The following is a 23,767-nucleotide window of genomic DNA, read 5'->3' as shown; positions in this document are numbered from 1 at the left end:
TGTAACAATTGATCAAGTGGTTCCAACGATTTCTACGAATCCTGATGCAATCCCTACAATTGACAGAATTGCCTCTGGCTATTTCATTAACTTTGATACATTTTCAGAGGATCCCAGTGAACTTGAAACAATGCCAGCTAAAAGAACTTTTAAAGAACAAGCTACAGAACTTTTTCATCGCTTGGAAAAGACTTATCTAGTTTCACCATGGATTGAACTTTGGTTTCGATCAGCCAACACCTTTTTGGCTGCAGTGCCCAAGGTCAGAAGAACCAGAGCAGGAGGTTGTTCCTTTTCCTTCAATGTTGCTAGGTTATGGAATGCTCTCCCCTTTCATCTAAGGTCCAATCCGGAATTGACATCTTTTCGGAAACAACTAAAAACATTCCTATTTAATAAGTAAAGCCCTCCCCAGCTCTACGTCTCGTTAGATAATACCCTCAGTCTCAGCCCTTGGACGCCTCAGGGCAACTATGTGCGCTCTATAAAAATCATTTTCATTTCATTGTGTTGGGTGTACTTTTTCTTCTACTTTGGTTGACTCTTGTATTTACTTTGGGAATGCTGATAAATGGAAGATATGCTAAAAACAAAAAAAGGACACAGCAAGTAAGAACATCAACTTACTCCTCAAGCCACACAAATCATCTCATCGTGAACAAAGAGACTTGTCATCAGTGAACATCACAGCCGTTCCTATACCTGGTGGTACAGAACTGATTATGACATCTTTAGTAAGGCAGAGCGGTTGAAGATTCTACACCAATTCAAGATTTCCTTGAGTGACTTTGTTTCATCTAGTACCTTTTCTGATGATTGGGACTTTGAGACTGTTAATAATATGATGTCAGACTTAGAAATGTCTGCAAAATTTACAAATTATGAATACTTAGAAGGTTCATCAGATTATGAACTAATGTATTGTTATATTCACTATGGTCATAATTTCTTGCACACATCTGCAAATCCTAGAAATGTACTAAAATATAACCAATGGGAACATTGTCCTACGCCACCAAAGGGTAGCTCAAAAACATTTTATGACAAATTTCTATACTTTTCAGGTTTTAATGTTTCAAATCCAGAATCACTTTACTTTAAAAATGTTAATAGAACAGGAATGAAAAGTATGTTGACAAATACCAAGCAAATTTATTCTGAGGCCTTTTTTGCTCAGCTGTATACATTAGGTTTTAACTTTTGGAAAGATAACATTGAGGCAAAAACTGTCTGGGGCACAAAAGACAGGCTGGTGCAGGGATTGGTAGCACTATTTGGAGCCTGCATCATCCCAGAGCAAATTATGTTTTTGAATGACACTGTCCAACAGACATCTTGTCTTGGGTTAGCCAAGATAAAAGATTTAAACAATCTGTCCATACCTACACCTACACCTGCTAACAGTAACACTTCAGAGGGGGTGGTCGACGAACATACTATTTTGCTTCAAAACAGAACAGATCCTGATTGGAAAAAATGGTTAATCTGGCCCACAGACACAAACAGCTGTCAAGATAGATTCCTGAAAAAGACACAAGGGTTCACATTCACCAGGCCAGATCCAAGATATGTTCAGAGACAACATCCAGGAATAGTAACATCATACAGTGTAGGGAAACTGTGCCTTGAGTGGCTACAAAAATCTACACCAAAGGAAGTAAAACAATACTTATCTTTACTTAAAGATGTCGTTGATCTGAGGGACTTCTTACAAGGACCTACTAAACCGCGTCATAAGCGTTTTATATACGCCGGTATCTATGCTATTTAAAAATGAAGTGTGGAAGATTACGCAAGCAGAGACTGCAGAATGAATAGGAGAAATTAATCGTATTAATTTAGAGAAATCTCTCTCTGTAGTTGACAATGGGTTAACGACTCTGTCATCCAGAATATATTCTTTGGACGGCATAGTATCCTCTGCCATAGATATAATGGAACAGGATTTGGTCATGTTGCAACATGGTCAGTCGCATTTACGTTCTATAATGCTATTAGGTTGGACGTTACAAAACCTACGCTCAGGCTATGTGCCTTGGCGTCTAATCAACACCATGTCACTGTTTTCTGAATTTAATCTCACAGATAAACAGATCAAACTGGCACAGAGGGGAGCAGACTATACAGTGCTGAGCATTGAAAAACTGGAAAGATTGCCATTTACTGTTTCTGAGAAACCAGCAACAGAATGAATAATATACAGTACAATCTCTGTGCCTGTTACCATTTTCCATTTTCAGTATTGCTTAAAACATATACCAGCAGGCGTATATGAAAGGTTGGGTAAAGAATACATCAAGACATCCTGGGATTTACCTTATACACACAGATGTTGGAGTGGGGGGAAAGAAGTGTTTCTTAGTGGTACAAATTGTGAAAACACACTAAGTGGTTCTCTCCTTTGTCAGGGTATTACATTACACTTGGCCTGTGATGGTTCCTCAAACAACTTATCCTGCCGCCTGCAAGGTTCACCAGCTGCAGTGATTGATCCACTTTTTGGGCAACTTTCTAATGGAAGTTACATTATGCTGAATGATCACAGCTGCTGTGGCACGTTGCCAGGAATACCCTATCTCGTAACTGTGTCAGCCAGGGTCACTTGCTGTATGCAAGTATTGTTTCCAAAAACCAAGACAGATCGTTAGTCACCGTTATGGCCTTCACTGAACATCTCTTCTATACGAACTGATACTTTAAGCAGAATGAAAGCCATTCTATTACAAAAAACTGTGCCTTTGACCTCGGCAAAAGAGGTGTATGATCTGCACGTTGCAAGGACTACTGCAGAGATACATGTCATTTTAACCACAAATTGCCCTATACATTTCTCAGAAATGTTAGGTCGTATCTTAAACATGTCTGATACGAGTGGTATTGTACATGTATTTAAGACAGTTTTTTCGGGACTGTAAGCACCTTTTCAAGCAGTCCTAGGAATTTTTCCAAACTTCGTGCACTCTGTTTGGCAGACTGCCTCTCATTTTGGGACTCGTAGCAGGGATACTATTTTTGCTCCTACTGCTCTGATATGGAGAGCCAACTCACCAACGACAGCCAGTTCATCTAGGAGAAGACTCTTCTGGCAATGAAGTGTCGTGAGAGCATAATCCAGATTTTGGGATTAACTTGTTTAAGAGAATTCAATACCACATGGTTTCTATCATTCAGACCAATTTGGCAAGATTGCATCTTACCTGTTCTGTGATGCCTGCTATGTGGAGAAGAATGCATGCTAGACATCTGTCTGACACTCCCATCAGTCATGCCAACGGATGTTGATACTTTGCTTGGACCAGTGACGGCTCATGCACTGTGTTGTCCCCAGCGGCTACCAATTCTGATAAAGGCATTCATTGAGATCTCACAGACACGAAATACTGACGGTGAGGTACGAGAAGCGACAGGCGTACAGGTACCATCTACTTCGATTATTGCTACTGCGACCAACGCTGGCGGCAATGCTTCACATCTATGTGCGATTGATCTTCTTAACGAGGTAATCCAACTTTCACCTACAATGGTAGACAAATTCTTTACAGACTTAGAAGATTTTTTTTTTATACATATTTTTTTAAAACATTTTTTATTTTCATTTCATTACAGACTTAGAAGATTTGAGGTTTTCTTCAAACAATAACACTGAGTTTTGAAATTGGCACACAGTGTTCTGAGAGACTCTGAATTCGAACTTCATTTTTTCAAAATAAAGTCCTAACTTTGGAACTCTTTTTCCTATAATTAATTTTTGTTTTCCAAATTTGTATTTTTTCATTTTTTGCCACAAAGTAATCTGCTTAAAGTAGAACTATTCATAGAGAACTAGAAAACTTTGAATAACTTCCAAGAGACAATATTTGATCTTGTCCACATTCTAACAGTTTATATATTCTGCCATGAAATGGTATACGATTTTTTTCTTCTGTATTTCAGAGCCATTTCATAAATGTATTTTCGTGATTCATTCGGTTAGCATTTTCAAATGTCAAACTATATGCTTTGAATGAAACATTGCTTTTAAATGCGTACAGCAGAAATGCTCTTTTCGTGTACAACCAGTACCAATGCATTTTTATGTATTTTGAGTGGGTTTTTAACACATCATGTTTAGATATGTGTTTATTTGTTTAGAACTTAGTATTGTCGTATATAATAAAGTGGAGTGGGTGATGTGTGGCGTTTTAGGCTCCGAGTGAATTTTCCCGATTCATGCCCTAATATAGGCATAGAAATCAAACCCTTATTTAGGCATAGCCCATGCTACCCAAATACAGGCATGGCTACTTCCACCCGTACCAAACAACACAACGATTTCTTGGAAAATCGGCTTAAGCAGTCAGGGAACTTCCCCTTGCTTGAATATTGATTTCTCCAAGAACTCAGCTAGTTTTACAATGAACAACTATTCCCAAGGGGTTAATTATGACGTTCTTATGCCCGACTTTGTGTCAAACTATGGCATTCCTAAACACCTTCAAGGTTTAAATATACCTTCACTTGCTATAGCAAAGGACGGTAGTTCGGAGCAGTTCGACTATCTGCTTGCCCGACGCAGCTCGCTACAGCAAGTGCCAAAGGAAGCCAACTCTCCAGCTGACGCACTGATCAGGAAGCTGCCCTTCTCCTGCCAAAAATCCAGCACTAGTGTTTTCAAGCTCCTCTTGCGGGGTGTTGGGAAATCGAGTCCCGAGACTGAGATACCAGACCTCCTTCATTCTAACTAAGGTATTGAGCTGATTAGAACCTATAGAAACCTTTGGTAGATTCTTGGCAAAGAAAACTGAAACCTATGCTACACAATACTTACTTCTTCCCGCGTACTAGACTTAGGTTAGGTACATTGGGGTAGGCGTATTTTAGAAGCACCAGTTCAGTATTTTAGTCTATGCATTTATGTATGCATTTTTATATGGCTTAGAAACCACACAATGCTCTTACAGTATTATTTCATTTTACTGTTTACGCTGTACGCATTATACTTATGCAGTCTGCATAACGATTGTAGCAGTTCACTTCTCTTGTATGAGAAAAAAGACTGTTCAATAAACCTTTTATTGAAAAATGCCCGTCTCTCTATTTCTCTGCAACTCTGTACAAACTAAGCATGCACAATTGACTGAGTGAAATACTTATCTATTGTTTCCGCGACTCTGAGAGATATATTTCTTATTCTTGAGAAACAAAGTTGTCATGTTTATGCGGTTGTCAGAAACAAATCCCTTCTTGTGTATTCAAGAAAGTTTCTAGTGACCTCTGAGTTAGCTGGCACACACACAATTAAGTTTAGTATATTCGATAGAGACCTAGTTGACCTCAGTCCTACGTCTAAACTATAGGATATATTATTCCAATGCGCAGAGCCTATTGGGAATATAGGAACTACACTACAATACTCCCATACTATCTGGGATATGGTCACTCAATTGCTGCCTCAGTGCCTAGAGGAGGCCCGTACCATTCTCTCCCAGGCAGTGGCAGATGGGAGGGATGCAGCTTAATTCATGATTTGATGTAGACTGGATACCACTGACTCACGAGGCAGAATGCTTGCCACGTTGGTAGCCCTTAGGCGCTATGCCTGGTTGAGGACATCTGACTTTTCAGAGGAAGTCCAGTCAACTTTGCTGGACATGCCCTTCGATGGCTGTTGCCTTTTTGGTGACAAAGCAGACTCTTGCTTGAGTGCTCTAAGGATTCTCAGGGTACAGCCAGATCTTTAGGCCAAGCTGCATCATCCCATCCACCCCAGTCTGCTTTTCGCCCCTTTCGTGGTTCCGGAAGGGGAACCCCACCACGTCTGGCCCAGTCTGGCCACCAGTGCACGCAAGCTGCAAGCCTCTGCATGGCCGCAGACGTGGGACCCAGCAACCTTGTGGGTATGGTAGACAGCGGGCAGGCCAGTCTACCCTTTCCCCGCCTGCAGCAGCCACTACATCCTCCTAGTTCAATCCTTCAGGGCCATCAACTGCCAGTGGGTGGCAGGATTCGCCATCACCTATCCCACTGGCAATTCATCACGTCAGACAGGTGGGTATTGCAAATAGTCCGAAGGTCTATTCCCTTCCCTTCGACACTGCCCCTCCCTCCATGCCACCATCTTTCTATTGCATGTCGGAGGATCAGTTGGCGATCCTCCGCCAGGAAGTCTCAGCTCTTTTGGCCAAGGGAGCTATTGAAAGAGTCCCTGTGCCAGAAGTAGGTTGTGCTTGCTATTCCCACCTGGGGTGGCCATCTGGGAGAGGCAGAGATCAGAGAAATCTAGTCTCTGGCATAGTCCGGGCTCCATTTTAACCTGTTGGAGCTCCGGGCGATCTGCCTGGCACTGAAGGCATTTCTTCCCTCCCTCAAGGGAAAAGTAGTGCAGGTGTTCACAGATAACACTACCGCCATGTGGTGCTTCAACAAACAGAGTGGGGTGGGGTCGTGGACCCTATGTCAAGAGATTTTTTGTCTTTGGACATGACTGAAACACCAAGGCATAACACTGGTAGTTCCACACCTGGCAGGTTCTCTGAATGCAAGGGTGGACTAACTCAGTCGCCTGTCCGTGGTAGATCACGAATGGCGTCTTCACTTGGAGTTGGTGCAAAGTCTGTTTCAGCGGTGGGGAGAGCCTTGATTAGATCTGTTTGCCACCAAAGAGAACATGCAATGTCAAGAGTTTTGCGCATTGGAGTTCCCAAGGCGGCACCCGCTCTGTGACGCTTTTTGTCACGAGTGGAACTGCGGCCTCCTGTACGTCTTTCCCCCTGTACCTCTTCTGCCCCGAGTGCTGAAGAAAATCAAGCATGACTGGTCCTAAATCATTCTTATGGCTCCGGACTGGGCACGAAGAGTCTGGTACCCAGAGCTCCTGAGCATGGCCATCGATCCTCCTATCAGACTGCCCAATGGGGACGATCATCTGTTGCAACAACGGGTGACACCCGAACCTGTCCAGCCTCCACCTCCTTGCATGGAGATATAGCGGCGACAGTTGACAGCTTTTGACGTTGCGCCCGAAGTCTGTAACGTCATCTTGGCAGCCAGGCGTCCCTCCACTAAAACAGTATACACGTGTTGATGGAATACATTTGTGTCCCCTCTATGCCCCTCTTTCTGAGGTTTTCTTGTTTATCCCTTCTTTAGCCCAGCAGGGCTCTGCTCTGGACACTCTAAAAGACATGGCTTGGCAGTTCGGGCTGGACTGTTCCCATGAGGCACAGGGTCAGACTGATTGGCATATAGCCATGTCTGAACTGGGATGGTGGAGTGAGCTAAAGAATGATGATGAATTAAACTCAGATCAGTTGACTGGGGGTGAGTGTTTGATTTGCTCAAACCTCCGACCATCGTCCCCTTTGGTATCTCTTTGTTCGCCCTAAGTTGGCAGAATATGCCCAGACGTGGGTCCCTTGCTCACTTTGCCACTGGATTCAAGCTAGACTGGCTGATGACGGCTGATTAGCCAGAAACTGGTCCCAGGATGCTTGTTTCCGGTCCAGGGAAGACATGACTTGGCAGTTTGGCTGGACTGTTCCCATGAGGCACAGGGTCAGACTGATATGCATATGGCCATGTCTGAACTGGGGTGGTGGAGTGAGCTAAAGAATGATGATGGATTAAACCCAGATCAGTTGACTGGGGGTGAGTGCTTGCAATGTTCAACACTCCGTCCATCATCCCCTTTGGTTTTGCTTTGTTCCCCATAAGATGGCAGGGTATGCCTAGACGTGGGTCCCTTGCTCACTTTGCCACTGGATTCAAGCTAGCCTGGCTGATGACGGCTGATTAGCCATAAACCGGTCCCAGGATGCTTGTTTCCGGTCCAGGGAAGACATGGCTTGGCAGTTCGGCTGGACTGTTCCCATGAGGCACAGGGTCAGACTGATTTGCATATGGCCATGTCTGAACTGGGGTGGTAGAGTGAGCTACAGAATGATGATGGATTAACTCCTGATCAGTTGACTGGGGGTGAGTGTTTGATTTGCTCAAACGCTCCGTCCATCGTCCCCTTTGGTATCTCTTTGTTTGCCCTAAGTTGGCAGAGTATGCCCAGACGTGGGTCCCCTGCTCACTTTGCCACTGGTTTCAAGCTAGACTGGCTGATGACGGCTGATTAGCCAGAAACCGGTCCCAGGATGCTTGTTTCTGGTCCAGGGAAGACATGGCTTGGCAGTTCGGCTGGACTGTTCCCATGAGGCACAGGGTCAGACTGATTTGCATATGGCCATGTCTGAACTGGGGTGGTAGAGTGAGCTATAGAATGATGATGGATTAAACCCTGATCAGTTGACTGGGGGTGAGTGTTTGATTTGCTCAAACGCTCCGTCCATTATCCCCTTTGGTATCACTCTGAAAGAGTTACAGCAAACAAATGATGGACAGAATGCTGACAATGCAAACTTTCTCCCCCAGTCAAAATATCTAGGTTAAATCCATTGTTCTTTTGCCCACTACGCCACCCCACTTTGGACCCAGCCATATGCGAATCAGTCTCGACCCTGTGCCCCATGGGAACAGTCCAGACCGAACTGCCAGGCAAGGTCCTCCCTGGACCAGAAACAAGCATCCTGGGACCGGTTTCAGGGTATGTCACCCTTCTTCAGCCAGGCTAGCTTGAATCCAGTAGCACAGTGAGCAAGGGACCCATTTCGGGGCATACCCATCCCACTTAGGGTGAAAAGTGTTACAGCAAACAAATGATGGACAGAATGCTGACAATGCAAACATTCTCCTCCAGTCAAAAGATCTGTGTTAAATCCATTGTTCTTTTGCCCAATACACCACGCCAGTTGAATGGAGGGGAGTGCTTGCAATGTTCAACACTCGGTCCATCATTCCCTTCGATTTTGCTTTGTTCGCCCTACATTGGCAGGGTACGTTCAGATGTGGGTCCCTTGCTCACTTTGTCACTGGATTCAAGCTAGCCTGGCTGACGACGGCTGATTAGCCAGAAACCGGTCCCAGGATACTTGTTTCCGGTCCAGGGAAGACATGGCTTGGCAGTTCGAGCTGGACTTTTCCCATGAGGCACAGGGTCAGGCTGATTTTCTTATGGCCATGTCTGAACTGGGGTGACGGAGTGAGCTAAAGAATGATGATGGATTAAACCCAGATCAATTGGCTGGGGGTGAGTGCTTGCAATGTTCAACACTCCGTCCATCTTCCCCTTTGGTTTTGCTCCGGACACTCTAAATGGCAACCTTGCAGCTGTTTCTGCTTTCCTTCGTCTACAAGATAAGTCCTCCTTGTTTAAGTCCCCTATTGTAAACAGATTATTTTAGGGGCATTATTCATCTCTTTCCTCCATCTCCTTTCATAATGCCCCAGTGGGACTTGAATCTCGTGTTAACTTATCTTATATGTTCTCCCTTTGAGCCTCTTCACAACTGTCCTCTCAGGATTCTCACCCTGGAAACTGCTTTTCTTGTTGCCATCACTTTTGCTGGCATGGGTGAGTGACCTTCAAGCTCTATCTTCTAAGCCCTCTTTCTTTTCTATGCATCCAGACAAAGTGGTGCTTAGGACACAACCCTTGTTTTTTCCTAAAGTGGTTACACCATTAATGAAGGACAAACTATCACTTTGCTTACCTTTTTCCAGCCTCCACACCCTTCCAAGGAGGAGGAGAGACTCCCCCATCTAGACCCAAAATGTGAGCTGTCCTTCTACCTTGACGGCACAAAAGATTTCTGGGTGGATGATCAACTTTTTGTTGGCTGTGTGAGTGCCAAGAAAGGTCAGGCTGTCCAGAAGCGTGCCATCTCCCAATGACTTGTCTTTTGTATTACAATTTATTATGCTTTTGTGAAAAAGGAACCTCCAATGGGGCTGCGTGCTCATTCCACTAGGGCTGCAGCAGCAACTACTACATTGTCACATGAAGTCCCACTTCTTGACATCTGCCAGGCGCCAATGTGGGCATCCTTTCACACGTTCACCAGACATTACTGCCTGGTCAGCCAAGTCCGGAGGGATGGCTATTTTGCCTGTTCTGTCCTCCAGGATTTTCTGGTTTAAACAACTCCGGGGTTGGAATTGTTGGGCTATCTATTCTAAGGTAAGAAATCTGTAACTAACTGTCTATTTCAGATGAACAAGGTATACTTACCTTTGGTACCAATGTATCTGTAATAGACATATGTTAGTTATAGATTCCTTACCGCCCTACCCATCCTCCCGCTCTGCAAACTGATTTCCAGGGATAGGGACTCCCTTACGGGGCCCGTGTGTGGTGCACCAGTAGTCAGTGTCTTGCATTGCTCTGCGCTTCTGGCGTGGACAGTCATGTCAGAACTGAACTCAGGAACTTAACATGCAGGGACGGCATCTAAGTAGGCACCGCAACATCATCCCGGCGACCATGATGCCAAGGACGGATGCAGAGTCAACCAACGCAACCTGCTGACGTGCAGGGGTACTGCTAAGCAGCAAATTCTCCGGATCCAGTCTCACACCTGGGGGTAATTCCAAGGAAAGGAATCTATAACTGACATATGTCTCTTACAGGTACATCGTAACTTTATGTGGAGGAAGCAACACCTTCCTGCACATAAACAATCTTCCCCTGCAACGCAGACACCCTTGAACTATGGTGCACGGGTGCCTGCGCTGGCACTAGGCAGCTAAATTTAGTGCCAGCACAGGGGGAAACTAAGGGCTGTACCATATTCTTGTAAATATGGTGCTGCCCTGGTTTTCTAAAGTGACGGAGCATGTCGTTAGCCTTCTTGGCTTAACAAAATGCGTATCCACTTTACTTGTAAATATGCCCCTTAGGGCGCTATAAAGATACGAGGGCATATTTACACTTTTAGTGACATTCTGGTGGCTATATCCCCTGCTACATATTTATAAGGCCCCTTTTCACGCTTCACTTAGTGTCAAAGGGGCATGCAGTGGGTGTTGCAGTGGGCATTCAGCCCCAACAACCATTGCTTTTTGACGCAGCCCCATATTTACAAAAGACACACAATTGATGGACGGAATGCAGAACAAATCAAAACATTCACCCCTAGTCAAGAGATCTGGGTTAAATCCATCATTCTTTTGCTCACCATGCCTCCCCAGTTTAGACCTGGCCATATGCAAATCAGTCATGACCCTGTGCCTCATGGGAACTGTCCAGCCCGAACTTCCAAGCCAGGTCCTCCCTGCATCCTAGAAACGGTTTCAATATTACATGTCTGTGGGCTGCATCACATAACAATGTTCAGGGAATATCTGGTCTTCGACTGGCGATACAAGGAAAATTATTAATTTCTCCTCGTATTATACTCTTTCCATGTGTGCTGCATTCGCCTTATAAGATTGTTTATGTGCAGGAAGGTGCTGCACGGGCACCCTTGCAACATGACGCAACGGTACCTGCGCTGGTGCTAGGTAGCTTTTTTAGCACCAGCGCTAGGGGAAACGCAGGGTGCACTGTATTTTTGTAAATATGGTGCATTCATGCGTTTAAAAAATGTCAGAGCGCGGCGTTACCAATTTTGGAGTAACACCACGCTCCGAAATTGTGTTGTAAATATCCCCCATGGTCTCTTAAGCCGCATCATCTGCCAGTGGGAAGAAGGGAGCCCCTAACACTCCAATAAGTCTGGTTTGGAGGAGCGTTGCAAAGCAGAGTGCTCTAAAGTTGCATACATTTTGGGAACGTTCATTGAGAAAATGACTGAATACTTTTTGCCCTGCAGGTGTTTCTCAGCACTCGACGAGGATCCTGGATTATGAAACGTATTGTTGAGAATGGTTACCCACTGGATGTTGCATTTGCAACACGCTTCAAAAGCATGCTTTCTGGTCTGCTCCCTCCATCCATAAGCAACTCCATGACAGAGGCAGCGCTTAACAAGAGTTTCAACCACTCCAACTACGGTCTGCTGCCACGACACAGGTATTTGACCTGCAAGTCTCTCTTTATATTTGGGTTGGATAGTTTAGTGGAGATAGAGTAGGTGTAAATAAGGAGGAGGACATGTACTAGGCACCATGCATGGTAATCTATGGACAGCGCAAACACCCATTGCAGGCAAGGCACGTTTACTATTGAATTATGAAACTGCCCTTATAACGGCTTGCAGAAACGTGTGACTTAAGGAAACGTCTTAAATTCAGGCATATGCACCCTCAAAATAACACATGCCAGACCTATAACACTAATATCACTCAAAAAGGCTGGATGCGGTTGTGATTGGGAAATGCCAACCCCTACACATGGGCATCCCGGATAAAACTAGCTTTCCTTACCTTTAACTCCAACACACCCGAGGCAGAACTGATCTTGGTCAGTTCAGAAAATTGGTTTAATCCCACCTCGTCACCCAAGTTTACAATATACCTTGACATCAAATTAGGCCATCAAACCAAGGTATTAGGTGAATTTAAATTGTTTGTGTAGCGGGCCGTCCAAAAAACATTGGGGGATATTCTTAAGAATGTGTGATAACCATCGCCAAATTAACTTAACGTGACTCTTCACATCTCAGTCTATCTAGACAAAATAACACTGTGTTAACGTTGTGTTCCCAACCCAGCGGCACCATGCGATAGTAGCAGGATAACGTGTCAAATGACCGCCCAAAAAGTAACGCAACCCCGAAAAAATTTGAAACACGAACGTGAAAAAAGATGAGATGCCCCAAATTGCCACACGTTATGCGGAAAAATGCACTATAAAAGCAACAAAAAAAACTCACTAAAGCAAACTGCATATTACCATGATGCACCCGGAACGAGTGCAGAGGACAACCCTAATCCCACAAGCCCCACGGAGGACCAGCCAGGAACCCCGTTTACGGGGAAGGGCAAGGAGAGGAGGAAGAGGAATACGGGGTTCAGTCTGCAGGAAGACCGTATCATGGTCACGGAGGTGATAGAACAATACAAACAATTGTTTGTCACCTCCACTGCGTCATTGGCAACACAAATGGAAATATGGCAGTCCATTGTCAACAACGTCAATGCAGTCGGAGTGACGAGGTCAATGGAGGAGGTCAAGAGGTTCTGGCATGATGTGCAAAGCCAGACTAAACAGAAACTTGCCGCCAACAGGAAGGCAACAAAAGCGACTGGAGGTGGGAGTCCTGTGCCACAGAAGAAGCTGGATGATCTGAAGGAAAGGTGGCTACATTTATCAGTGTGGTGATGGTACAAGGAGTTGGGGGGCTGGACACAGCTCGAAATTACCTGACCCAACAGCAACAGGGTTAGTAACCACCAGGGACTGGGTGGTCGAAGGGAGATGGGCACAATGGCACACATGCACAATCATGTGTAGCACACTGCACAAGCACAATGATAGTGGAATATGTCTCTGATACTCTTGGCACACTGCAGCACACATCGAAACACCAAGTAGGCCCATGTCTACAATGTTGTGCACAAGTGGGCCCCCTCCATATCAACAATGCCACAACCTTCCCATGCACATGTGCAGAATCCAGAAAAGCAGCGGCTCCGTAAGCCACACTGACAATGCAAGTGACACTGCATGACTGATAGCATGGCTGCAGTCAAAATAATTGACATGGTGCACGACTCGACTTTGAGGTGTCCCAGTGTAGATCACATCAGTAAAGGAGCAGGTCACACTCTGACACATCCACGTGCACCTACAACCAATGACGTCAATAACACATCTGCAGACAAACAATGCTCAAGAGTACAACATCTGTCCAAGAGCACAAATGACCCAAGTCTCAAACATTCCTGGACCCAAAAAGCACACAAGTCAAAGGAACACCGCCTCAAAGGGATATGGGGCCGCTAAATCAGAGCTGCAGGGGTGAATCTCCCACAATGCAGCACCCACACATAGAAATCACAGCACATCTACATTGACAGCAATGTGGTACAAAGTGCAACACTTACACCACAGGACAGAGGACACAACTGGTGCCGCTTGTGCATAGTAACTGGACACCCACATCTGGCATTGCATGACACTGTGAGATGAAAATGTACGAGTACAACCACACATCCGTCACAAAGTCGAAATGTCCACTGTCTCCCATCAAATAGCCAGCTCAACCAAAAGAGTCACAATGTACATTGTCATGCAGTCTGTAGGTAAACATCTACAATGCGTCAACATACATGGAACACTATGTTAACCTGCATCTCCCATTAACATTGGAGAGGGACAATCAACACCCCCTGCAGAGCAGACCATGCATCTCATCAGTGATGATGAAGAGGATACCCTGCACATATGCTCAGACACCCTCCAACGGCTAATGGACAGCCTCCGCACCCCACCCCCAGGAGCAGGCCAGCCCAGCTGCCTCGAGGTGACGCCACCCCCTGCGCAGACCACACAGCAGGAAGCACAGACCACCACATCTGCCTCACAGGACCCCCCCAATCAGCACATGGATTTCCAACGCCGTGTGTTGCGTTGCCAGGAGGAGATGGCCGATCAGCTGCGGGTGGGTTTTGAGCTCGTGGCAGCCAAACTTGATGCCATACGTGGGTGTCTGAGTCCCATCAGCAACCACTTACACTCCGTAACAGACAGCCACTGTCTGTCAGACAGGCACCAGCAATGATGGCACAGAGTTGGCACAGATGTGCAGGACAATGGAGACCATGGAGCCAACGCAGGCTGGAAGTATGGCAGCCACGGCAGAACACCAGCGAGATGTAGCCGGGATCTTCCATGCCTTGCAGTTCCTTATCTTGCCATTGCTGCCACTGAGCCTGTCCCAGATAACTGCTGCAGGAACTTCGACACATACATCTCCAACCCCTGATGAGTCAGTGGCACACAGTGAAGCAGCACTATCACCTCCGTGCCCTGATGTGCCAGTGGTACACAGTGATGCAGCCATTACACCACTACACATACCTGACACACAGGACACAGAGGACATATAAGAGGAGTAAGATGTGGAGGGTAATGACTGTGTGAGGAAGGAGGTAGTAGCATCCATCCCCACCACATGGCCTGTCCCTGCCTGGTTCAGCCCTATGCATCATGCCCTGGGACATCACCTCCCACTGTCCCCCAGAACACTCTGCAACATTCACCTTGACACTGACATGGACTGCCATATCTGCTCTGGTTACCAATGACACAGCAAACCTTCTGTGGACTGAACTCTTCAGCTTTCAATTCACTTTTAATTCCTCCAAGGACTCTGGTTGGCCCACCACTGGGCAACCATGTAAGGTGGGCTTGGCATGGCCATGTACTGCTCCAGCCCCGGAATTCCCCAGAATGTGAATTAAACATTCAAAATCACACAGATGTGTTATGTCTATGTTCACTCAAGTATAAAAGTATGGATGAATGTAGGGACATTGATTGCACTGAAAGGTGCATCCTGGTAAATGATTTCAATGTGCATGTTTGACCCTGAGCCACATGGCCAATTAGATTGCTGTGAAGGTATGAAATAGGTGTGGCCTCATTGCACATGAACAACAATCTCGCAACCCCCCAACGTAGCACCACATCCATGTATTAAATAGGGCTGTGTGTGGAAATGACAATCGGTAGCAGGCCAGAAGTGGTGTCCCCCATCACATGTGACAACAGAACGTCTCTTTGCATGCCTACTCACACACATCTTTATAGGCAGGGTCTGTGTTGATGGATAACATTGCCCTCATGGCCAGAAGTTGGACACCATACTCATATTGCTGAAGACACGTAAGTGCACAGGCCTGCCACCAACTATCCCAAACACAATGTTTGGCTCACAGAGGTGGAGCTATCAAAAGGCTCTCTTGTACAGGCATCAGTTAGTCCCTTCCTGTGTACGAACAATTCTCATTGAGGCACACAAATTGTCATTCTAATCAACACTCATCACAGTTGAACACTAGTGAAGTTACGTAGACTTTATTAGCATGTGCGTGTCAGTATGGGCAAGGCAAGGACCACAACATGCAGAGAAATGCTTAAGAAACTTACTGGCAGCATAGAAACATGTCGAGGTGCAAGACATGGGGAGGAAAAACAACAACCCAAATCAGTATGGATGGCAATGTTCTCAACCCACCTTTCCTTGCTGGATGAGTCATGTGCTGTTTGGTGTATGTTCAGGGTCCAGTGTTAGGGGACAAGACTCACAGCCCATGGAATCTGCATGGTGCTGTACCACCGGACTGTGCCAGCTGTCTGCTCTGCTGACAGTGAGCAGGTGAAAGGGTCCTACAAGGTCACATGTAGTACTACATTGACATGTGTGTACTCTCCCCCAGCAGTATGGCTGAATTGGGAACGTTGCCAAATGACGTTGTACAGCTCCACCCATGGGACTGCATCACCTTGCACAGGTGTGTGTGTGCACACACACTTAGTAGCACGCACATGCATTCTGAGTCCAGACGAAGGCAGACATATCCACTGTTTTGTGGGTTATGTGAGCATCCCTCAAGATGCAACAAGGTGTGGGGACCTGTGCTGTGGGTGACAATCAGATGTGGCTGCAGGAACGTAGTTACTCGTCCATGAATGCGAGCGCAGCTTCATGGGCAATCTGTTCCAAGAGTACATTGTTGTCAAGTTCAAGGAACACAAGGGAGAGCCAATCCATTAACTGGTCCGGGGAGATGTGCTCTGTCCATGTCCTTTCACCAATCCGCAACACAGCCCAATAGGGGAGCGCCTCGATGTGGTCACTGCACACGAGGAGTTGTGCAATCTCCCATGCACAACTGCCAGCATATACGCAAAAGATCAAGGCATCCCATGCACGGTTATCCCAGGGACACTCCTGTTAATGGGCCAACAGGGGGTGCACAGTCAAGTCATAATCCAATTCAGCTACCGTTGCGTTGGATAGGCAGACCTCCATGGGACACTCGAATGTGCATGATCGACAGTGGAACCAGGGCTGGACACATGTGACGTAGATAAGATGGAAACTCAGACGGCAACTGATTCACAACACTGCCATTGGCAGTGATCCCAACAGATGCAGCATTCGTGCACAGTACAGTTCTACATGAAATGAAATGAAGAAGACATTTGTAGAGCGCATGGCTACCCGTAGGCCTCACAGCGCTAAGAAAAGAGCGGACAGGTATGGACCGATTATCTGGCTGGGAATAGATGAGTCTTCAACATTTTTCAAAAGGAAAGATGATCTTTTTCCAACCGAATATGTTCCGGAAGATCATTCCATTTCTTGGAGGCACCATAAGAGAAACGTCAACCTCCACTTCTGGCCCTCTTAATTTTTGGTAATGTGGCCATGACAGGGGTTGTGTGTGTGCCCAGAGTGGGCTGCCATTGCGTTTGTTGGTCTCGTAGCACAGGCAATCCTCAGACCGGCTGCAGTTCTGTGGACGATATGCCACAGCTCTGGGAAATGAGTCATATGTGTGTACAACGTTTGAACGTATGGGTTGTTTTTACCAATGTGTCAAGGGCAGCCCTTGCAGGTGTAGCTCGGGCAGAGACAAGTGTGTGGGGTGTGGACAAGTTAGTCTTTCATTAGCGCAGTTCGTGGTGTGGGAGTTGTTGGAGTCTGGTATGGTATCTCATGCAGGGTGTGCCAGCCGTATTCAAGACCAGGGTCGGGGTTCGGTTGTCATTCCGCCTTGTGTATTGAGACAAATGAGTTTTCATACCTACTTTTAGTCTGACTACTGCTTGCATTTCTTGAATGTGATGTGGCCTTCGTGCTGACATTGACTCCAGGCCTTAGATTTGGGGTGCACCAATTGCGAAAAACACGTACCAGTTGGCATGTATGAATGAGCCAAGGGCCCGTTGGCCTTGCGCTCCTTGTTCAGTATCTTTCTTTCTCTCTTTCTTTCTTTCTTTCTCTCTCTCTCTCTCTCTCTCTCTCTCTCACTCTTTCTCTCTCTCTCCTTTGATGAGTGCCTGACACACCTTCTTATCTTGGATGTTGTCTTGCAGGATTTGACTTACAGATTGTCCAGGGATGCCCCACCATGACTCTTCTAAATAGTTGTTTTGAGACATATTTGAGTGTGACATTTTGTTTGGACCTTCAATGGTGAATGAATGATTCAGATTTTCTGTACTCACATGTATGTTAATTATGGTAAAGGTGCGACATCAGGCGAATTCTTTTGTTCATGATTTCGTGACGTTGATGTGCAATACCTTGGTCCGGGGGAGGTGGGAGGTGCCCAGGGTAGGGCCCGGGGTGGGGGGGGTCCGTGGGTGGTGGCGGTGGGTGTTGTTGCCCTGTTGTTGCTCGGAGCTGCATGATCAGTAGCTCCATGGCATCTGTTGATCTTCAGGTGTAGCTCTGTGCTGGGCTCCCTTTTCTGGTGCAGGCTGTCGTCCGATTTTACACCAGGTCAGAGAAGGTGTTAATTTCCTGCTGCTAACACACCTTATTGCCTGTTTTGTGATCTTATCACAGATCTGGCTGGTCGTTGAGAATGTTGTGACATGGTTTTGTAGCAGATTTTTGCACAGGAACGCCTACTCTGCATCTCATTAGCGATAGTTGCCGGAGTCATCTGTGGCGATGTTTTTTGCGGCTGCTATCTCAGGTAAACTGGTGATATGGGCTGTTAGCACCTGCTTGTGAATGGGGAGCTAAATTCATCTCAACTTTGGCTGCGATAAAGCGCTGATAACTCAGCAATAGATCCTTGAGAATATGCCCCGTTGAGTACCCCAGGCTCCACCTCCATCCTGGAATTACCAACTCCTTGTCATCCCTTCAATAGTAAGAGGTCTCTTGGTTAATGCAACTTCTCAGTAGTCAGCCTGAATTATTTCTCTACAGACTTAGGCCCAGATTTACTAACACTGTGTACTGAGCCAGCACAAAGTGTTATGATGTTGTTTACTTTCCAATACATATCAAGATTTACGTTGCAAAGTTGGCCAAAGTAAAATGAAGTAGCACTATGAGATACTTTGGGTAAAGGGAGCCTTCCATGAGTGGTACATGGGCATGGTCATGCAACCACCCTTGGGGTTTGCCTCTAACCCTTAGCTACAGATAAATGTAGAAATGAATTTGCTCTAAAACCTTATGTCGCATTGAGACAGGTGTAACAGGAGAACGGTTTTCATTTCTTCTTACTTTTTTAACTTTGCATGTGTGCTGATTTGTACAGCATGCATGCCAAGTGTGAAACGTATTAAGCATAGCTTTTATACTGGAAGTGGACCTCTTCTTGAAAAAATGAACACACCATTGCAGTAAGGAAGAAGGACGTGTGCACTGGCATGGGACAGCCAAAAGTGCGCCTGCGCTGGGAGAGAGAAAAACCGTGCTATGTCATAGTAGATATGGCACTGTTTTTAACTCTGCTTTTGACGCAGCACAGCGCAGCAACTTTGCTGTGCTGCACCAAACGTGCAAATGCCCGACCCCAAGTGGCTCCCTTTGTGTTACCTGCTTGTATCCACCCACATGCCATTAGATAACTCTGCATATCTCAAATTGGGAAATGCGTGGATGACACAGATGTGGAATATAGCTCTACATGAATGCAGCTAGTGCAACTGCAGTGCTCTGAAGTGGCAGGGAGGTGGCATATGGTGCACATTACACATGGAAAGAGTTGGCCATGTGCAAAATAGTTGCGACTCGCAAAATAGGAATAGTGAGTCGCTATTGGGAAGGGGCGTTCCAAGGGTATCCCTTCCTAATAGCGAGTCCTCCAGCTATGTATGACTCTTGTAACTGAAATTGAGGTCGCAAAACAGTCGCAGTTTCCCACCCTTCTCAGAAGGGTGGTAAAGCACTCTCAAACAGGAAGAGGTCCCCAGGAGACCCCTTCCCCTTTGTGAATGCAGGGGTGAAATATTTTTTAGGGTCAGGCAGTGGTCCCAGGGACCACTACCTGCCCTTAAAAAATTAAACAAAAACGTTTCATTTTTCTTTTTTTAAATGCATCCCGTTTTCATTTAAGGAAAACGGGCTGCATTAAAAAGAAAACTGCTTTTATTTAAAAGCAGTCCCAGACATGGAGGTCTTCTTAGCCCAGCAGACCACCATACCTGGGAGAGCCAGCCCTTCCTAATGGGGTCACAAACTGAGGCATGCAATTTGCAACCCCATTTAGAATCACTAACAGTGTTTCAGACCCTGTTGTACATATCATTTTGCGAGTCACAAATTGCGAGTCACACATTGTGATTCCCAATTGCGAGTCGCAATTGCAATGCAATCTGCGACTCGCAAAATGCTTGGTTGTACATCTGGCCCAGTGTCTTTTGTGGGGTCCTTTCCAGCTCGGGAGCTTGCAAATAAATACGCCACTCATAGAGCTCAGGATTGTATGTCTTTATTCCTTAGCATAGAGGACTCACTCTCTTCTCTGATCACATCATAACCATCATCATAAAAATCTTTATTCGGTTACAAGTATAACCATAAAAGAGCATAACATCATAAAGCATACACTTCACAAACTGTAAAAACAGATAAGCATCATTCTTATAACACCATAAAAAGGTCAAAAAGATAAAATCACGTTGACAATGCATTACATCGAGAGTCCTCAAGTACCCCAGCGGGGTTAATCGGGTCTAGAGATCGCCTAGATCTCAAAGGTGCACCTAGGAACCAAGAACCAGCAAACAAAACATATTTATTGAGCAGGAGCAGCAAATACAGAGGAGCCGGTCGAGCTTGTATAAAATTCAGAATTTTCAATAACAGGACATACACCACTTCCAGGCATGCTACATATTTATAGAGCAGCGCACAATGTAGGGTATCCTGTGGAGATGTATTGTCGCAGGCACAGAGCTCCAAGTTTGTGGACGAGTTCATCCACTAGGGGAGGCCAAATGATGGTGCAGCAAATTAAACCTGAATCTCACCACCACAAATCTATCACTCTCGTTAAGTAAAAGAGATAGATAGGGCTGCATACCCTGTACAATTTTCAAAAGCATGTACCCCATACCATGGATTTCACCATCTCTGTGTGTTAATGTTGCAATACAACATGTTCAAAAAAACAAATTCCTCACCCTTTTGAGCTCCAGGGGGCACAGAGATTGATGGTTATGGAATGTGTCAGTCCTGTCCATGCTGGTAAAAACTGCATAGGCAATCCAAGGGATTTTCTGCACGTGATCAAGAGACAAACAGTCAGACAAGATCAAACTGTAGGCTGGGGACTTTGCAGAACCTGCAGAATGTGTTTTAGAAACGTGTTTTCTGCAAGATGGATCTTATCAACTGTAATATAACCTTACCACACTGCCATATAGAGCCTTGGAGATGCACCAGCCTAGTAAAGCTTAACTAGGGTGTCCTGTGACAAAGAGCCCAGCCTCTGTGCAAAACTAGTCACTGCCCCTATGGTCTTGACCAGATGACATTGCCTTCCCTCAACTAGGGGTTTCCAACTTGTGTTAACATCAAATACCACTCTGAGAAAGGAGAAAGCTGAAACATGTGCCAGATTGTGACTCCCCACCTTAAATGTTTTGGAGATGGTGGACCGTCGGCCAACTACCATAAAGTATGATTTTGTGAACTTATCCAGTAGTGATTGCAGTCCCTCTGGAGTACGCACCATGAGCACAATGCCATCGCCGTATAACAAGGCCGGTAACCATCTAGTTCATAGCCTAGGCCAATCGGCCTGCACTGAAAGGAGGGCCTGTTCCAACCCGTTCATATACAGGGTAAACAAACAGGGGCAAGTATACAACCCTGATGCACTCCCCTTGTGGTGCTAAAATGCTCAGTGAGATATCCACCCTATGAATACTTCCCTGCAGCCGAAGCGTTACCATGTAGGTTCGATTAGAGGACTACTAGTTCTGGATTTACACCCATCACAAGGAGAAGATCCCACACGGTCTTACGGTTGACTCTTTTGAATGCGGACGGGAGGTTTGTAAACGCCAGGTGGAATGATCCTGGCTGGGCAACAGTGTACTTATTTATAATTACGTAAAGGTTTAGGCATTGATCAATAGTCAAGTTGCTTGGCCGTAAACCATATTGAGCCTCTGAAAATCTATTTTTCTCATCTTCCCACACCATCAACCTATTTAAAAGTTCCCTCGCAAGGACCTTTACTTCTGCATCAATAAGTAAAATTGGTTGATTACACTGGGGATTATTCTTGCCCCCCTCTTGAATATCAGGAGAATCTCAGCAGAAGACCACGAAAGCGGGCACCACCGCCCCCCACCAACCCCCCCCCCAAATGCAGCAATTGAGACCAACGTTAGTCTTCCCATGCAGACCTCAATGTTTTCCAGAAACAAGTCAGGAGTTATACTATCAGGTCCTGGGGCCTTATTACAAGATAGCGCCTGGATGCCCTGAGAAACATCCTCTAGGGTAAAACAACATTAGCTGTTCCCAAAGCTAAACCACCCTGATCTTCCACAACATCAGCAAGTCCAAAATTACATACGCCTTTAAAGGGGTCCTCAAATTGCTGCTCGGAGATGTGGTGACAGAGTGGACCTTGACAGTTCCGCAAAACAAGGCTCATTTATCACCTATCTCTGGTTTTGCAAGCTTGGGCTAAGTCCTCCCATGCAGACTTAAGTAATGTAAGCTTGTGATTAGTTAAGAGCTTCTTATATTCCTTCCGACAGTAGGCAACATTCTCCCTGTCTCTGGGAACCTGCTTTCGCGCAGTCTTCAAAAGATGAAGGGACTAAGAGCAGTCTTGATCAAACCATTTTGGCTCATCTGAGCTGGATTTTGTAAAGAGGACCGATAATAGTGCCCACACCTTTTGGATAACACATACAAATACAGTCAGGATCGGCCCCTCAAGGCATTCAAATCCAGGTAGGTAGATATTTCCTGGTAGCACTCAGTTAAAGAACAACAGATTAAATTCCTTTGTTTCTACTTGCGACCAAGTGTTACTGTGACTGTTTCCTGGAGTCTGCTGGGGGCACATTTGCAACTTGGATCTCTCTTCGGATTTTCCCCCACCTCTCATGGGCCCCCCTTCACGGGTGCCGCTCGTCTGCAGAGTGAGCGAAAGTGCCTTTTTGAGAGAGGACACGAGACCGGGTGAAGGCGCCCAGGACCAAGAGGCTTGTGGGACTGCGAGGACCAGCCAGCAGCGCAGCGGGTCATTAGCCGCAGCTGGTCCTCTTCCCGCCCCCGTCCTCCGCCTGATAAAATCAACTGTTTGTGCTGACTACCTGGTGTTACCGTGACTGTTTCCTGGAGTCTGCCGGGGGCACATTTGCATCTTTGATCTCTCTTCGGATTTACCCCCACCTCTCGCGGCCCCTGCTTCGCGGGAGCCGCTCGTCTGCAGAGTGAGCGAAAGTGCCTTTTTGAGAGAGGACACAAGACCGGGTGAAGGCGCCCAGGACCAAGAGGCTTGCGGGACTGCGAGGACCAGCCAGCAGCGCGGCGGGTCATTAGCTGCAGCTGGTCCTCTTCCCGCCCCCGTCCTCCGCCTGATAAAATCAACTGTTTGTGCTGCCTACCTGGTGTTACCGTGACTGTTTCCTGGAGTCTGCTGGGGGCACATTTGCATCTTTGATCTCTCTTCGGATTTACCCCCACCTCTCGCGGCCCCCGCTTCGCGGGAGCCGCTCGTCTGCAGAGTGAGCGAAAGTACCTTTTTGAGAGAGGACACGAGACCGGGTGAAGGCGCCCAGGACCAAGAGGCTTGCGGGACTGCGAGGACCAGCCAGCAGCGCGGCGGGTCATTAGCCGCAGCTGGTCCTCTTCCCGCCCCCATCCTCCCTTCTCTTAAGTCCCTCCCTATCCGCGCTCGCGGGACGCGCGCAGGACAGAGCCCGGGCAAAAGGCGGGCCCTCTGAGGCCCTCAGAGGCTGAAGTAGGCTGGGCTGGGCCCTCTCCCTTGGTATATCTTATGAAATAGGTCTCCT

General features: G+C 46.3%; 1 protein-coding gene across 3 annotated transcripts in view; it reads left to right on the top strand.

Annotated features, from left to right (window-relative positions):
* The window catches only part of LOC147747927 (flavin-containing monooxygenase 5-like), a 529,839-nt gene that overhangs the window by 293,207 nt on the left and 212,865 nt on the right, over positions 1–23,767 (top strand). For all 3 annotated transcript variants that reach the window (XM_086956883.1, XM_086956897.1, XM_086956891.1), the window contains exon 6: positions 11,676–11,875. In XM_086956883.1, coding sequence (XP_086813009.1) covers positions 11,676–11,875 — 200 coding nt within the window. The remainder of the gene's footprint in view (positions 1–11,675; positions 11,876–23,767) is intronic.

The sequence above is a fragment of the Lissotriton vulgaris genome, chromosome 1_1 (genome assembly GCF_964263255.1).
Source record: "Lissotriton vulgaris chromosome 1_1, aLisVul1.2, whole genome shotgun sequence".
NCBI lineage: Eukaryota > Metazoa > Chordata > Amphibia > Caudata > Salamandridae > Lissotriton > Lissotriton vulgaris.
The sequence above is the reverse complement of the archived record's forward strand: the minus strand, read 5'-3'. Positions and strand labels throughout refer to the sequence as shown.